Source organism: Triticum dicoccoides, chromosome 5A (assembly GCF_002162155.2).
Source record: "Triticum dicoccoides isolate Atlit2015 ecotype Zavitan chromosome 5A, WEW_v2.0, whole genome shotgun sequence".
Classification (NCBI taxonomy): Eukaryota; Viridiplantae; Streptophyta; class Magnoliopsida; order Poales; family Poaceae; genus Triticum; species Triticum dicoccoides.
Genome location: NC_041388.1, coordinates 218,294,781 through 218,313,541, shown reverse-complemented (window position 1 = coordinate 218,313,541; position 18,761 = coordinate 218,294,781). Strand labels below are relative to the sequence as shown.

The window sequence follows — 18,761 nt, the reverse complement described above, 5'->3', positions numbered from 1 at the left end:
GTTATTTTACTGTTTGTGTGGCCTTTTGCATCAAAATGAATTTCTAAAATTGCATTAGGTGAGGAACTAGTGTTCCTGTAGTTTATATTAGTAGTATACATTTTACTGTGTGTCTACGTATTTTAATTTAGTTTTTATACTGTTGTTTTATTTTTAGTTATTTTTTACTACTGTAGTTTTTGTTTAAAGAAAAGGAAAAACGCAGCGCAGCGCCGCAGCGCACTGCGCGGCCCAGACAGCCAGCCGGCCCTGTAGAGCGCTATGGCCAAGCACCCCAGCGCCTTACCTCTCCGCGGCCCAGCTGGGCACCCGAAGCGGTACGCGCCGCCAGCCCCACAGCCCTTCGTCGCCTCAGCCGCTGCCAGCGGACCCCACCCCACGCCCCTGTTTCTTCCTCGAGCCGAACACCGCTCGACCGCTGTGCGCATGCAAGCCGAGGCCGCGCCCGACTCGGGCTTGCGCCCTAGCCAACCCAGCACGCACCCGACCTGCCATGTGTGAGACCAAATCCCTAAGGGAGACCCCGTAACCCTCGTTTCACCCTCCTGCTACTGCACGAGCCGCTTGGGGTGTTTTGGATCTCGCCGGAGTAGCTCGTGGTTGCCGTCGTTCACCGCCTCCTTCCGCCACCGTAAGGACACCTAAGGCCACTCTATTTGCTCTGTTCAACTTCCCCTTTAACGGTGCACTTTTCTGACACCTTGTTGTCGCCGGAGACGCAGCTGAATGCCACCGCCACCGACGTCGGCCGCCGCCGGAGCATCGAGGTTCACGTGGTCACCACCGCCCGCAGAGCATGCCCCACCGCCGTCCGACTTCACCACCGCCTCCGCCACTCGACGCTGCGCCCGTCCGTCCCTTCGTCTTCGTCGGAGACCCACTGGAGGAGCGCCGCCGCCGACGGCCGAAGCCACCACCGTTTTTCCTGTGTTTCTGCTGAGCACGCATACACAGCAAACCCCGGCCAATTGCGTGATGCCAAGTGGCAATTCTCTACAGGGCACACACACAGGAGTTGCTACAGTGTCCAGGAGTTTTCTATCTCTTTTTGTTTTTCACAGATTTTCATCCAAAATTCTTTTAGCTATATCTTTTATTCTATAAGTCCAATTTAGGTAATTCTTTTTCATGTGCACTCACAAAAATCAGCACATTATCACAGTACCAACTTTGCACATGTTTGCACTTTTCAAATTTGAATTCGTTTGAATTTGAATTAAACCTTCCGGAGGCCGTATCTTTCAAACCACTTATCGAATTCGAGTGATTCTTTTTGCATTGTGACTGTAGTGCAATTTAGGTGCTGTTAAGCTGTTGTTGTTGAGTTTTAAAAATGTTTTTCTTGCTGTTGGTTTTGTTTTGGTTCTATTCGTGTTCCGGTGATTGATGTGTTGAATTGTGTGAAACGTGTAGATTTTCTGGAGTGCGACGCGAGCTATTTTCAGGAGTGTGACTTTCTGAACCAGAACCAAGGCAAGTTACATGTTGATCATCCTTTACCTATTCTTTTCTATGCATGTAGTTATATCACACTATGAATATATGCATGTATAGGAATACTATATTATTTTGCTATGCTGTTGAGCTATGTTCCCGTCTTTGCAAATCGTGGTAGTTGTAGGTTGCTATGCTTTGTAGACGCGGGTGGTTCTTGTATTCATTGAGCTTATGTGAGGATTATATATATACTAATTTGAGTAGTAACTCAGGATTTAATTCACCTTTGGGCGGAAGTGGTATTGCTAGGGTGGTTTCAAGAACATCATGGTTTATACCCTCTGAATGTAAGTGGACGGCCGCCCAGGCTCAAAAAGATCAGACATGCTTAGTTGATCATTTGTGGGACCCTTACCCGGATGTGCCAACAGATGTAGATATAATAGTTGGGATGGGCCTCCTGTTGGGACTAGGGGACTGCTTCTGAAAGACTTCGTCTCAATCTTCGGGTTGGGTCCAGTGGGTAAAGCGTACTAAACTCCTCAGAGTATTAAAAACTAATCATGATTAGCCGCGCCCTCGGTTATGGGTAAATTTGAGCGACTATGCCATTACAGTTGTTGGATGATCTTGACAGATGTGACACTTAATAATATTTGTGGGCAACTTAATAAAGGGTACGTTGGAGTTGATTTTTGCCAACTCAACCTTGTCTATTTAATTGTAGTAATAAAAGAACTAAATAAAAATTTGACTATTAGGTAGTTATTAGGACAAAATCAGCTTTCTGCAAAAATAAACCCTCAAGCCTTCCTTTTGATATACTATGCGTATACATGTAGGTCTGCTTTATTATTACTCCTGTGTAACTTGCCAATACATTCCAAGTATTGACCTATATGGCTGCAACGTCTCATGTTGCAGGATATTCAGACGAAGAGTAAGGTACTATTAGGGTCGCGAGTCTGCACTCAGCATCGCCAGTGGGCTATGATGGGACTCATTGTTATTTTCTGCTACTTTCCGTTCTTTGATTGAATAAAGCTAGCCAAGTGCTATTCAAATTGTTTTATTTTATATATTCTGGATCATACGATGTAATAAATGATGCACTTGCTATTCTGGTATTCATCTATACTATGTGTGCTAGCGAGCTCGATCCAGGGACTAGCACGGTAAGCACAGAGACTCAAATCCTTCGAGGTTTGGTCTTTACAGGAGTCCTACTAGGGTTCCACCTCCCACATGGCCCATTAAGGCCTAAGTCCTAGTAGGATTCCACCTCCCACATGGAATAGGAAAAAGGGAAGGGAGAAGGAGAAGGAAGGAAGGGGTGCCCCCTTTCCCTAGTCCAATTCGGACCAGTCCATGGGGAAGGGGTGCGGCCACCCTTGAGGCCTTTCTCTCCTTTCTCGTATGGCCCATTAAGGCCCAATACGAATTCCCGTAACTCCCCGGTACTCTGAAAAATACCCGAATCCTTCAGAACATTTCCGATGTCCGAATATAGCCTTCCAATATATCGATCTTTACGTATCGACCATTTCGAGACTCCTCATAATGTCCCCGATCTCATAGGGGACTCCGAAAAAACTTCGGTACATCAAAACACATAAACTCATAATACCGATCGTCACCAAATGTTAAGCGTGCGGACCCTACGGGTTCGAGAACTATGTAGACATGACTGAGACACGTCTCCGGTCAATAACCAATAGCGGAACCTAGATGTTCATATTGGCTCCCACATATTCTACGAATATCTTTATCGGTCAAACCGCATAACAATATACGTTGTTCCCTTTGTCATCGGTATGTTACTTTCCCGAGATTCGATCGTCGATATCCTCATACCTAGTTCAATCTCATTACCGGCAAGTCTCTTTACTCATTCTGTAATGCATCATCCCGCAACTAACTCATTAGTAACAATGCTTGCAAGGCTTAGAGTGATGTGCATTACTGAGGGGGCCCAGAGATACGTCTCTGATACACAGAGTGACAAATCCTAATCTTGATCTATGCCAACTCAACAAACAACATCGGAGACACCTGTAGAGCATCTTTATAATCACCCTGTTACGTTGTGACATTTGATAGCACACAAGGTGTTCCTCCAGTATTCGGGAGTTGCATAATCTCATAGTCAGAGGAACATGTATAAGTTATGAAGAAAGCAGTAGCAATAAAATTGAACGATCATTATGCTAAGCTAACAGATGGGTCTTGTCCATCACATCATTCTCTAATGATGTGATCCCGTTCATCAAATGACAGCACATGTCCATGGCTAGGAAACTTAACCATCTTTGATTAACGAGCTAGTCAAGTAGAGGCATACTAGGGACACTCTGTTTGTCTATGCATTCACACATGTACTAAGTTTTCGGTTAATACAATTCTAGCATGAATAATAAACATTTATCATTATATAAGGAAATATAAATAACAACTTTATATTGCCTCTAGGGCATATTTCCTTCAGGAACCAGGCCAAAAATCTCCGTGTCTACATTGCTTTGCTCCCTCCAAACTCCTCCCTTTACCTTCATATGCAATGTTTTACATTCTGTTGCTATACTCTTAGACTTCCATGTGTAGGTTGATTGCTTGACTTGTTCTAAGTTGCTAAAATCTACCAAGACTTAAAATTGGGAACAGGCTATATTTTTATTTGGTCAAGTAGTCTAATCACCCCCCCCCCTCCGAACATACTTTCGATCCTACAGTATGAGGTCCGATGAGTGCTAAGGCTTGCCGCGGGTATCATTATTTTATTACCTTCATAGATGATTTGAGTAGATATAGGTATATCTAGATGATGAAACACAAGTCTGAAACATTTGAAAAGTTCAATGAATTTCAGAGTGAAGTGGAGAATCATCGTAACAAGAAAATAAAGTTTCTACGATCTAATCACAGAGGTGAATATTTGAGTTACGAGTTTGGCCTTCATTTAAAACAATGTGGAATAGTTTCACAACTCACGCCACCTGGAACACCACATCATAATGGTGTGTTCGAACGTCATACCCGTACTTTATTAGATATGGTGCAATCTATGATGTCTCTTATCGATTTACCACTATCATTTGGGGTTATGCATTAGAGACAGCTGCATTCACATTAAATAGGGTACCGTCTAAATCCGTTGAGACGACAACGTATGAACTATGGTTTGGCAAGAAACCTAGGCTGTCGTTTATTAAAGTTTGGGGTTGCGACACTTATGTCAAAAGGCTTCAGCCTGATAAGCTCGAACCCAAATCGGATAAGTGCATCTTCATAGGATACCTAAAGAAACAACTGGGTACACCTTCTACCACAGATCCAAAGGCAAGATTTTAGTTGCTTAGAATGGATCCTTTTTCTAGAGAAGGAGTTTCTCTCGAAAGAAGTGAGTGGGGGGAAAGTAGAACTTAATGAGGTAACTGTACCTTCTCTCGAATTGGAAAGTATCTCATCACAGAAAACTGTTCCCGTGATGCCTACACCAACTAGAGAGGAAGCTAATGACAATGATCATGAAACTTCGGATCAAGTTACTACCGAACCTCGTAGGTCAACCAGAGCACGTTCCGCACCAGAGTGGTACGGTAATCCTACTCTAGAGGTCATGTTATTAGACCATTACGAACCTATGAACTATGAGGAAGCGATGATGAGCCCAGATTCCGCAAAATGGCTTCAGGCCATGAAATCTGAGATAGGATCCATGTATGAGAACAAAGTATGAACTTTGGTTGACTTGCCCGATGATCGGCAAGCCATAGAGAATAAATGGATCTTCAAGAAGAAGACTAACACTGATGGTAATGTAACTGTCTACAAAGCTTGACTTGTCGCGAAAGGTTTTTGACAAGTTCAAGGAGTTGACTACGATGAGACTTTCTCACCCATAGCGATGCTTAAGTCTGTTCGAAACATGTTAGCAATTGCCGCATTTTAAGATTATGAAATCTGGCAAATAGACGTCAAAACTGCATTCCTTAATGGGTTTCTTAAAGAAGAGTTGTATATGATGAAACCAAAAGGTTTTGTCGATCCTAAAGGTGCTAACAAAGTGTGAAAGCTCTAGTGATCCATTTATGGACCGGTGTAAGCATCTTGGAGCTAGAATATACACTTTGATGAGGTGATCAAAGCATATGGTTTATACAGACTTTTGGAGAAGCCTGTATTTACAAGAAAGTGAGTGGGAGCTCTATAGCATTTCTAATATTATATGTGGATGACATATTGTTGATTGGAAATGATATAGAATTTCTGGATAGCATAAAAGGATACTTGAATAAGAATTTTTCAATGGAAGACCTCGGTGAAGCTGCTTATATATTGGGCATCAAGATCTGTAGAGATAGATCAAGATGCTCGATAGGACTTCCACAAAGCACATACCTTGATAAAGTTTTGAAGCAGTTCAAAATGGATTAGTCAAAGAAAGGGTTCTTGCCTGTGTTACAAGGTGTGAAGTTGAGTAGGACTCAAAATCCGACCACAAAAAAATATAGAGAGAGAATGAAAGTAATTCCCAATGCCTCAGTCATAGGTTTTATAAAGTATGCCATGATGTGTACCAGACTTGTTGTGTGCCTTGCCATGAGTTTGGCAAGGGGGTACAATAGTGATCCAGGCCTAGATCACTGGATAGCGGTCAAAATTATCCTTAGGTACCTAAAGAGGACTAAGGAAATGTTTCTCAGTTATGGAGGTGATAAAGAGTTCGTCGTAAAGGGCTACGTTGATGCAAGCTTTAACACTGATCCAGATGACTCAGAGTCTCCATCTGGATACATATTGAAAGTGGGAGAAATTAGCTAGAGTAGCTCCATGCAGAGTATTGTAGACATAGAAATTTCCAAAATACACACGGATCTGAATGTGACAGATCCGTTGACTAAACTTCTCTCACAAGCAAAACATGATCACACCTTAAGTACTCTTTGGGTGTTAATCACATGGAGATGTGAACTAGATCATTGACTCTAGTAAACCCTTTGGGTGTTGGTCACATGGCGATGTGAACTATGGGTGTTAATCACATGATGATGTGAATTGGTGTTAAATCACATGGCGATGTGAACTAGATTACTGACTCTAGTGCAAGTGGGAGGCTGAAGGAAATATGCCCTAGAGGCAATAATAAAGTTGTTATTTTATATTTCCTTATATCATGATAAATGTTTATTATTCATGCTAGAATTATATTAACCTGAAACTTGATACATGTGTGGATACATAGACAAAACACCGTGTCCCCAGTAAGCCTCTACTAGACTAGCTCGTTAACTAAAGATGATTAAGTTTCCTAACCATAGACATGTGTTGTCATTTGATGAATGGGATCACATCATTAGGAGAATGATGTGATGGACAAGACCCATTTGTTAGCTTAGCATATTGATCGTTCAGTTTTATTGTTATTGCTTTCTTCATGTCAAATACATATTCCTTCGACTATGAAATTATGCAACTCCCGGATACCAGAGGAATACCTTGTGTGCTATCAAACGTCACAACGTAACTAGGTGATTATAAAGATGCTCTACACGTATCTCCGAAGGTGTTTGTTGGGTTGGCATAGATCGAGATTAGGATTTGTCACTTTGAGTATCGAAGAGGTATCTCTAGGCCCTCTCGGTAATACACATCATGATAAGCCTTGCAAGCAATGTGACTAATGAGTTAGTTATGAGATGATGTATTATGAAACGAGTAAAGAGACTTGACGGTAACGAGATTGAACTAGGTATGAAGATAACAACAATCGAATATCGGGCAAGTAACATACCGATGACAAAGGGAATAACGTATGTTGTCATTATGGTATGACTGATAAAGATCTTCATAGAATATGTGGGAACCAATATGGGCATCTAGGTTCCACTGTTGGTTATTGACCGAAGAGGTGTCTCGTTCATGTCTACATAGTTCTCGAACCCGTAGGGTCCGCACGCATAACGTTTGATGACGATTTTGTATTATATGAGTTATGTGATTTGGTGACTGAATGTTGTTCGGAGTCCCGAATGAGATCATGGACATGATGAGGAGTCTCAAAATGGTCAAGAGGTAAAGATTCATATATTCGACGACGATGATATTCGGACACCGGAAGTGTTCCGGGGGTACCGGGTACATATCGGGTCACCGGACGGGGTTCCGAGCATCCCATCGGCAACTACATGGGCCTAATGGGCCAAGAAGGGGACAGACCAGCCCCTAGGGGGCTGGTGCGCCCCATGTAGGCCAAAATAAGGGGGAAGGAAAGAGGGGAAGATAGAAGATAGAAAGGAAGGGGAGCGATTCGGCCTCCCCCTTCCTTCTCTCCTCCCTCCTCCTTCCTTCCACCTCCTGATGAATATGGAAGGGGGGAGGCCGAATTGGGAGGTGTCCGAGTAGGATTCCTCCTACTTGGGGCGCCCCCTTGTCTTCTTCTCCTCCCCTCCAACCTATATATATATATGAGGGGGGCACCGCTAGAACACAGAACAATGATTGTTAGCCGTGTGCGGCGCCCCCGTCAACAGTTTACGCCTCCGGTCATATTATCGTAGTGCTTAGACGAAGCCCTACACAGATCACTTCACCATCACCGTCACCGCGCCATCGTGCTAACGAAACTCTCCCTCGACACTTTGCTGGATCAAGAGTTCGAGGGACGTCATCAAGCTGAATGTGTGCAGAACTCGGAGGTGTCGTACGTTCGGTGCTTGATCGGTCAGAACGAGAAGAAGTTCGACTACATCAACCGCTTTGCCAAACGCTTCCGCTTTCGGTCTACGATGGTACGTGGACACACTCTCCCCCTCTCGTTGCTATGCATCTCCTAGATAGATCGTGCGTGAGCGAAGGAATTTTTTTGAAATTGCATGCTACGTTACCCAACAGATCGTGAGTCTCTGCTCGTTACCGCGCGCTACCAAGACACTAACAGTTTGGGTATTTGATCTAAGTTGACCACTGGCCTATAAGCACAAACTACCACGTGGGGACAGATATGGGCACTCGGCGTCGTATATATCAGCTGAAGCTCTCGAGATGTCAGCGACTGGGCGGCGCGCACTGGGTTGGACTGGAACGCCTGTGCTTGTATAAGGGGGCTCTCACCGGCCGCGTATGCAAATGTGCAGTGGTGCAAATTGTGATGGGCCCAAGACCCCCGCGCGCTTAGGATGTAGACCAACGTGTTGGCCTCTCTATTGAGCCTAGGTAGGGCTACGACGTATTGATCTTCCGTAGCCGGGCATGACCCAGGAATGTGTGTCTGGCCAGAGTGATCGAGCGTGTTAGGCAATGTGGTGCACCCCTACATGGAAGTTTATCTATCTGAATAGTCGTGTCCACGGTAAAAGGACAACTTGGAGTTGTATCCTGATCTATACAACTAGAACTGGGTACTGGATGCTGAGGCATGAGATGGATATGATGGCTCCGGGATTGCTTTCTCGCAGGAAGTCGAGGAAGGATCTCTAGGCATTAAGACCACAACATACTTGCTTAACAATATGCTATTATGTACTCTTCTAAATGCTCCCAGATGCTTGAAGATGCTAGTCTTTGATAGGCTAGGCTTTCCCTTCTCTTCTGGCATTCTACAGTTCAGTCCACAGGTACATCCCTTTCCTTTGATACCAATGCATACTTAGTATAGATTTGATGCTTGCAAGTACTTCGGATGATTAGTCACGGTTGCTTTGGTACCTTTCCCCCTACTTTCTTCTTTCCGGTTGCTGCGATCAGATGACGGATCCCAAGAGCCAGACGCCACCATTGATGTCTACTACTACGTGGAGACCACCGACGACCACGAGTAGTTAGGAGGCTCCTAGGCCTACCTAGGCATCTGTCGGGCCGGGCCGGGCCTATCCAAGCCTGGCGAAAAACCTAGGCCTGAGCCCATCCCGACCTGGTCATCACGCCTAGTTTTTAGGCCCAGGACGGACCGTCAGTGAGAAAGACCGTTGGGCCCCTTCCCTAAAACGCAAAAAAGCCAATCCCAGGCATGGCCCGACGCGTTCTTCAGGCTCAAAACTCAGGCCCAGGACTGGCCCACCGGCAAGACCTGGACGGGTCAGGATTTTTTAGGCCGGGCCGGGTATCCCATGGCCAGGGTGACTCCTAGGCAGGAGGCCTTTCATTTTCGATCATCGTTGTGTTTGTGCTAGCCTTCTTAAGGCATACTTGTTTAACTTATGTCTGTACTCAGATATTGCTGCTTCCGCTGACTCTTGTGTATTCGAGCTTATGTCGAGCCCTCGAGGCTCCTGGCTTGTAATATGAAGCTTGTATGACTTTTATTTGTGTCTAGAGATGTATTGTGATATCTTCCCTGAGTCCTGATCTTGATCATACGTGTTTGCGTCTATGATTAGTGTACGTTTGAATCAGGGGCGTCACACTGAGGTAAGCCTACACGATAGTAAGGGCCATCGATTGTAGAACTGACCCTTGATGTAGGTCGCACACCGGTCAAGACGTACTTTGGACACATCCCCCGCATGATCGCGTCACAAGCACATCATAGTGGTAGTCTTCAAGACCTATGTTTATTATCGAGATGAGATCCCACACACAAATATAAGGTTGTGAGAGTAAGAATTCATATGCATTGCCTAATTTAATACTAGTGTTTACACCCAAAAAGGTGGTTAAAAGTACGATTGGGAAATAAGCATTAATCCGTTGATAATAACTTGTCGGGGCCTTTGTAGTAGTGCATATCCTCTCGATTTCTTGGGGAAAGGCATGCTAACCTTATGCTATCCAAACCAAATTTCAAAGGGCATCAACCACCTTTTCTGGTGCCGTTGCCGGGGAGGCATTGTGCCAGTAGTGACTGTGTTACAATAATTGATGAAGCCAAATCCGACAGATCTCGAGGTAGGGGTCCTAAGCTAGGCGTTTAGAAGCGATGGTAACAAGGACACATGGTTTTACCCAGGTTCGGGATTTCCGAGGAGATAATACCCTATGTCAGCTAGTGTTCATTATGAGTTTATATAGGTAATCTACCACGAGACTGTATTGTGTCGTCTACGAGCCTGGCCCCTAGGTATTATAAGTACCGGGGATCCTAGGGTTACAATATCCTTGTGAGCTATGTACGGGGAGGCGGAATCCTCCACGGGTCCAGCATCTTAGTAACACGGATCCAGTGTCTCAAAGTATGCATCAAGTCTTTTAGATCTTCATGTAATCGCCGTGGGTTCCTTGAAGTGGCCCAGGGCGGAACCGACATGGGGTCCTCTGCCCGGCCAACAAGTCGGGAGTCGGCATTGTTAGATAATAACGAGAAATAAACGAGACAAAGAGACACGGATTTTTACGTGGAAACCCTTGCGGGAGAAAACCACGGACACATGAAGGCGCAATCACTATGAGGAGGAGTATTACAAGCACGAGACGACAGGCCGTCTGAGGTGCGACTACAGTGGTATATAAGAGGGGCAACACATAGGAGTCCTTGTAGGACAAGTAAACGAGTTGTACTCGTACGCGTCGGTACCAACGCAAAAGGCCCACACCGTATGTACTACGTCTAGTCCAATACGGTACTAGAATTTGGATCACAATTTAACAATCTCCACCTTGAGCCAAATTCCCTCCAGTAGTCGAAGAAAGTGAATAACTCCATCCAAATCAGCTTAAACACCTTGTGCGTCAAAGTCCATAGGACTAGTGAGAAATACCAACTAAGCCTGAGCAAAGCTCAAACTTATTGGTCGGAACTGGCTTTGTCATCATATCAGCAGGATTATCATGAGTACTTATCTTGCATACCTTCAAATCACCTTCAGCAACAACATCTCGAATATAGTGATATCTAACATCAATGTGCTTTGTTCTCTCATGATACATTGGATTCTTTGTAAGATATATAGCACTTTGACTGTCACTAAATACGGTAGGGCAAGATGAGTCTCCACAAAGCTTAGTGTACAAACCTCTCAACCAGATAGCTTCTTTGCATGCCTCAGAAATAGCCATATACTCGACATCAGTAGTGGAACAAGCCACAATAGACTGCAAAGGTGCTCTCCAACTCACAGCACAACCACTAATGGTGAAAACATAACCCGTGAGTGATCTTCTCTTATCCAAATCACCAGCAAAATCAGAATCAACAAAACCAACAAGTCCATCTCTAGTTTTCCCAAACTGTAAATAAGCATTAGAAGTACCACGCAGGTATCTGAAAATCCACTGAATTGCTCTCCAATGCTCTTTTCCAGGATTAGCCATGTATCTACTGACAACACTCAATGCATATGATAAATCCGGACGAGAACAAACCATGGCATACATAAGTGAACCAACTGCACTCGAATAGGGAACTCTAGACATGTACTCAATATCTGCATCTAACTTAGGACATAAAACTGATGATAATTTGAAGTGTGCAGCTAACGGAGTACTCACCGGCTTGGCATTATGCATATTAAAACGACGAAGAACTTTATCAATATATCTCTTCTGACTGAGATACACTATTCCAGATGGTCTATCTCTGGATATTTCCATGCCAAGTATTTTCTTTGCTGCACCCAAATCCTTCATCTCAAATTCATTACTCAATTGCTTCTTTAGTTCATTAATCTGACATACTCTTAGCAGCAATAAGCATATCATCAACATAAAGGAGCAAATAAATAGTTGAACCTTTGACAGCTTTCAAATAAACACAACTATCATAATTAGACCTTTTGAAACCTTGAGAGAGAATAAAGGTGTCAAATCTCTTGTAGCACTGTCTTGGGGATTGCTTCAATCCATAAAGAGATTTCTTTAACTTACAGACAAGCTTTTCTTTTCCAGGAATAACAAAACCTTCAGGTTGTTCCATATAAATATTCTCTTCTAATTCTCCATGTAAGAATGCAGTTTTAACATCCAATTGTTCAAGCTCAAGATCATGCATGGCAACAATACTGAGTAAAGTGCGAATAGAGCTATGCTTCACAACAGGAGAAAATACTTCGTTATAGTCAATACCTGGAATCTGACTGTAACCTTTAGCAACTAACCTTGCTTTATATCTTGTCTCATCATTAGGAGAAACACCTTATTTTCTCTTGAAAACCCACTTGCAACGAATAGGTTTCCTCTCTCTAGGTAATTTTACTAAATCCCAAGTGCCATTCTTTTCAAGTGATTCCATCTCATCATGCATAGCGGTCATCCACTTATTACTATCACCAGAAATAATAGCCTCGGAATATGAAGAAGGTTCAGCATTACCTTTAATTTCTTCTACAACACATAAAGCAAAAGAAAAAATATTGCACTCTTCAATTAACCTATTAGGTTTATTAATACCCCGTCTAACTCTGTCACGTGCAAGATTCCAACTGGGTGGAACAATAGCTTGATTTGGAGTGGGAGTGACATTATCATCATTAACGACGGGTTCATCATGTGCATCAACAATTTCATTACCAGATGTATCACCTTAATCAATAACATGCTCCACCTGAACAGTAGGCTCCTGAACAATAGGCTGTTGTTCACTCTCAACGGGAACATTAGTAGATGAAACATCATGTAACATAGCAGATTCATTAAAGATAATATTTCTGCTAATAACAACCTTCTGGGTTTCAGGATTCCATAATTTAAAACCTTTAACACCAGACTTATAACCAAGAAAGATGCACTTAACAGCCCTAGGATCCAATTTTCCATTATCAACATGAGCATAAGCAGTGCAACCAAAAACTCTCAACTGTGAATAATCAGCAGGTGAACCAGACCATACCTCAATTGGACTTTTCTTATTAAGAGCAATAGATGGTGAACGATTAATGAGATAACAAGCAGTGGAAGCGGCCTCAGCCCAAAAACGCCTATGCCAACCTGCATTGGACAACATGCAACGGGCTCTGGAAATAATGGTCCTGTTCATACGTTCAGCAACACCGTTTTGTTGAGGAGTATAAGGAACGGTGTAGTGTCTGACAATGCCTTCAGACTTGCAATAATTCTTAAATTGTTTAGAACAGAATTCCATACCATTATCAGTGCGAAGTATCTTTACCTTCTTTTCAGTTTGTCTTTCAATCATAATCTTCCACTCCTTAAATGCCGAGAATGCTTCATATTTATGCTTCAAGAAATAAGGCCATACTTTTCTCGAATAATCATCAATAATAGTTAGCATGTAACTAGCACCACCTAGTGACTTCTTACGAGATGGTCCCCATAAATCAGAATGCACATAATCAAGAATACCTTCGGTTGTATGAGTCGAAGTGTTGAACTTCACCCTCTTGTGCTTGCCGAAAATACAATTCTCACAAAATTTCAATTTACCAGGTTCATATCCATCAAGAAGACCTCTCTTATTTAACTCTGCCAAACCAAGTTCACTCATATGTCCAAGACGTATATGCCAAAGGTTAGCAGCATCACAATCAGAATTCTTTGAAATAACTGGAGTAGCGTTACCTGAAACGGTAGAACCTCGAAGGTAATAAAGACCATTGGTCGAACTTAAGTCACCTTTCATCACAACAAGGGAGCCTTTGGTGACCTTCAAAACACTATCTCCACCTGAATACTTGTACCCCTTAGTATCAAGGGCACTAACAGAGATAAGATTTCTCTTCATCTTCGGAATATAACGAACATCTGTCAAAGTTCTGATTATGCCATCAAACATCTTGATTCGGATAGAACCTATGCCTTCAATCTTGTGTGGTGAATTATCAAAACCCATAACGGAACCACCAGAAGTAGTGGAATCAAAAGTATTAAACCAATATCTATGCGGGCACATATGAAAAGTACATGCAGTATCAAGTACCCACTCATCATTGGTCTCAGCACATCCAGCAATAACGACAAGAGCATCATCGGAACTATCATCACGAGCAATGTTAGCAGAATTTTCACCTTGTTTGTTACCTTTACTCTTTTCTTTATTCTGCAACTTGAAACACTCTGAGATGTCATGCCCGTCTCTCTTGCAATATCTGCAATATTTCTTGTCTCTGGATTGTGACCAGCCCCTGTAGCCGTTTTTACTTTTGCCTCTGTTTCCATTATTGGAGTTCTTCTCCTTTGTCCTGCCACGAACAGATAATCCCTCGGCTTGGGATGAACTCGAACCATCATGAGGCACCATTAATTTCATCTTCTCCTTAGAGTTCAAAGCTTCATAAACTTCATTAAGTGTGAGAGTATCACGACTGTATAATATGGTGTCTCGAAAATTGGTGTAAGAACTTGGCAGTGAACAAAGTAACATTAGAGCAGTATCTTCCTCTTCATACTTAACCTCCATTGCAGCTAGATCAGATATGATATCTTTAAATTCTGAAATAAGATTCAAAACATTACCTCCCTCGGGTAACCTGTGCAGGAATAATTTTTGTTTTAGATGCATCTTGCTGGTGAGATCTTTAGTCATGCAAATCCCTTCCAGCTTTAACCATAGAGCGGCGGCAGTTTTCTCACTCAAAACTTTCTGCAAAATATTATTATGCAAATGGAGTTGAATTTGTGATAAAGCCTTACAATCAATTCTTTTCTCCTCAGCAGTCCAGTCCTCAATTCGATTCTTCCCAAAACTATCCAGTGCTACATCATAGTCGGCCTGTGCCAACAACGCCCGCATCTTGACTTGCCATAGGGTAAACCTTGTGTCACGATCCAGCAGCGGAAAGTCGTACTTTATGGATGCCATGAGTAGATAAATCTGTGTACACAAAGTAGTACAAGACGATAGAAAAATTCTTGACAGAATTTAATATGCGAAGCAAATAGAACAGAATAAATAGCACCTCGACGTAGCAGATGAACGAAGAACAAACTAGCAGTACTAGCCTCACGTAGAGGAGTACTAGTAGCAGATTATATCAAATCAGGTTTGCACCTCGAGACTTGAGCCTTGTGACCCCACGTGAAGTAGCAACAGCAACCTTTGTGAGCAAAAGCAACTTTGGTTGATGTACTAGTACAAGCGCAGGCTGATGTGCCTCGGGACTTAAGTCCGTACGTGGAGCAGCAACGGCAACACAGTGAACTTGTGATTTGACGCGACGGAGCAACGGAAGCTTGTATCCGTCTCGATGAACTGCTCGGGTAGGAAACTGATCAGCGGCACAATACCTGTCGGTCTCGGCTGCAGGGAAAATCGATCGCCGCGGATCGCCAGATGTGTGTGGCGGCGCACGCCGAACCCTAGCTCTCTCAGACTCAATCTTGTATCTGTAACCTCAGCTCTGTATATCACTTGTTAGATAATAACGAGAAATAAACGAGACAAAGAGACACGGATTTTTACGTGGAAACCCTTGCGGGAGAAAACCACGGACACACGAAGGCGCAATCACTATGAGGAGGAGTATTACAAGCACGAGACGACAGGCCGTCTGAGGTACGACTACATGGGGTATATAAGAGGGGCAACACATAAGAGTCCTTGTAGGACAAGTAAACAAGTTGTACTCGTACGCGTCGGTACCAACGCAAAAGGCTCACACCGTATGTACTACGTCTAGTCCAATACGATACTAGAATTTGGATCACAATTTAACAGGCATGGTGATAGGCCCCTTAGCGGGGTCACCACCAGTTATTGTTAAAGTTTTTATCCAGGTTTCATTTCAGTTTTTATTCTTAACTTTATTTGTTTTTCTATTTGTGTTGTTATCGAAAATCCAAAAAAATATGTGAGACTTTGCTGTTCCAAATGAGAATTTTATGCATGCACCAATCACACTATCTGATGCTACAGCGGAACAATATGGAATTAAGGTCCACTTAGTCACAATGGTTCAACAAGATCAATTTGGTGGCTCCGCATCAGAGGATGCTGACATGCACTATTTGTATTAACTCATGTATGGGCAATCAAAACGGTGTGTCGTTTATGTATAAAAATATGAGGTACGTGTAATTTAAATATGAAATATTCTGGCTGCAAAACTTTTAGAAATACTTTGAGCGCTTGTAAATTATGCGAAAACACTATCATTTAGGGATCAATAACTTTTAAAATCACTCACAAAGACTTAACGAAATTATTAACCTAATGTTCAATTGCATTCGACCTTTGCATCATGAACGCAACGGATCATGTACCTGTCATTTGCGAAAAGCTTGTGTATGAACCTCCGCCCGTAAGAGCAACGCTAGCGGCAAAAATCTATCAGGAAAAGCTAGTGGTTGGATCGACTCTGGGGTCTCTAGGACGCTCCCTATGAGCGCCAGCGTCACTGGACGACCATGTGGAGGAAAGGTGACGAGCACATGGACACCTATGAAATCGAGCTGTCGCCCATTTGAGCACTTGTGACCGACCGGCTGATCAGGGTGGATCACAAAAGTCCAACCGAGGATACAAGATACTATATGAAGGTCCTTTAGGAGCGACCGTTCAACGGTCTAGCCATCATGCAATACATTTCAAGACATCGATCGGTATGATTATGCTGCGACTGACAGAGAAACATTGTACCCAAATGCCATGAGTACATAGCATTACCATACAGACATACAGAGTAGCTATCCTTTGTCGATTTTTTCTATTGGTTACACCTAATCAATAGCAAAGGGTGGGGACAGCATCGCGTGCTACATATTCTTATATTGTTCTCTGCAATGCCAACTATAATGTGTGTGGTGAACCAACATGTGGTTGAATGGTTAGAGGGACAGTGATATTTTCAGCTCGTCAGGGTTTAAGTTCTGGTGCTTGCATTATTTGTGAACCAATCTGTGATTGAATGGTTAGAGGGACAGTGGTATTTTCAGCTCGTCAGGGTTTAAGTTCTGGTGCTTGCATTATTTCTGTATTTATTTTAGATTTTCAATGATGTGCTTTCAGTGAAAGGAGATATTTTTATTGACAATGAAGCGTCTACGATAACTTCGTAAATTCCGTACTACCCTGCATAGGTTGGTCACTTGACGAAGTTTGGTGGTAATAGACAACCGGACATTTTATACTACTCCCTCCGTTCTAAATTACTCGTCTCAGAAATGGATGTATTTAGAAAGCTAAAATACATCTAGATACATCCATATATGTGACAAGTAATTCGAAACGGAGGGAATATTTTTTTAAGACATTTTATACTAGTACTGTGTTGCCAGAAACAAGCAAACTTTTCTCGAGACACGCATCCATGAACAAACGAAAGCACACTAATTAAGCTGTGGCGCATGCTGTTCATGACACCTCAACCGTATGATCAGAAATCCATGCTCCGGATGACGCTAATCAGATGATCGATGTGACCCCAGCAAGCTCTTGTTCTGCCATTTTTCGCGGTGGCAGAGGATCAGACGTGTTAATTATTGCTACTTATCTCTGTGTACTCCGCCCGGCCTGGTCATGGTCGTGGACGCGGTGCGACGGACCGGCGAGCAAGGAAAGCACCGTCGGCGACGTCCATGGCCCTCCTGCACCCGTACAGGTCGAGGAACCTGATGACACGGACACTGCCGCCGGCGAGTCGCCACGGCCGCGCCATGCGGCTGGAGTTGGTTGTCGTCGGTGTCAGCCAAAGCTTGTCATCTCCGTCGTCTGTGCCTTCTTCCCTTGTGCACTCCACGAAGGCGGCGGCGAAGGGGTCTGCTGCCGGTGCAGGTGCGGGGGCGTCGAGGGCGCGGCGGCGTCTGCGCTGCCGGCAGCGGCGAGTGGAAGGGCGCAGTGGCGGCGGTGGGAGCGGAACGGCCGCGGTGTCGCTGGACGAGGAGATAAGGCCGGCGAGATTGCTCTTGGGGAGTCCCGGGCGGCGCTCCCACGAAAAGGGCACCACGGAAGTGGCTGAGGTGGTGCGAGGAGACGGGGCGGGGGACGTCGACGGGGAGGAGGAGGAGGCGGTGGACACGGAGGAAGACGAGGAAGAGGAGGAGGCGCTGCGGTTTCGCCATCGCGGGACGGTCGACGGCGTCGACGGCAGCGAGAGTGGCGGAGGTGGCAGCGGCAGCGGCATTGGCTGCGATTTGTTGGTTTGCGAAGGTCGCATCATGAGAGACACACGCACAGCGGGGAGTTGGAGATCAGTCGTTAGACCCTCCGCGAATAAATACCCAAGACGATTTGCACAAGCACTGCGCTGGCTGTAGGAGAAAAAAACAACAACCGCCTTCCTAGCCCTTTTTTCGGAAGATGGGAAGGTTTATTTTTTTCGATAAAGGACGTCTTTATTAACTCAAAACGTAGCATCAAGAAGATACAAATCATGATGAGTAACACCCGGCCTCTGCATAGTTAGGATGCACACAGCCAAACACAAATAGTCTGAAAGATAATAAAAAGATGACATATCGGCACTAGTAGAGTCAAATAAGACCGTCACTATGCCTATGTT

General features: G+C 43.9%; 1 protein-coding gene across 1 annotated transcript; it reads right to left on the bottom strand.

Moving 5' to 3' along the window:
• Positions 1 to 17,368: 17,368 nt before the first annotated feature.
• On the bottom strand, positions 17,369 to 18,427 carry LOC119297143 (lysine-rich arabinogalactan protein 18-like). The gene has a single exon (XM_037575046.1). The coding sequence runs from the start codon at positions 18,417 to 18,419 to the stop codon at positions 17,778 to 17,780; it is 642 nt and encodes a 213-aa protein (XP_037430943.1). The 5' UTR covers positions 18,420 to 18,427; the 3' UTR covers positions 17,369 to 17,777.
• Positions 18,428 to 18,761: the final 334 nt, after the last annotated feature.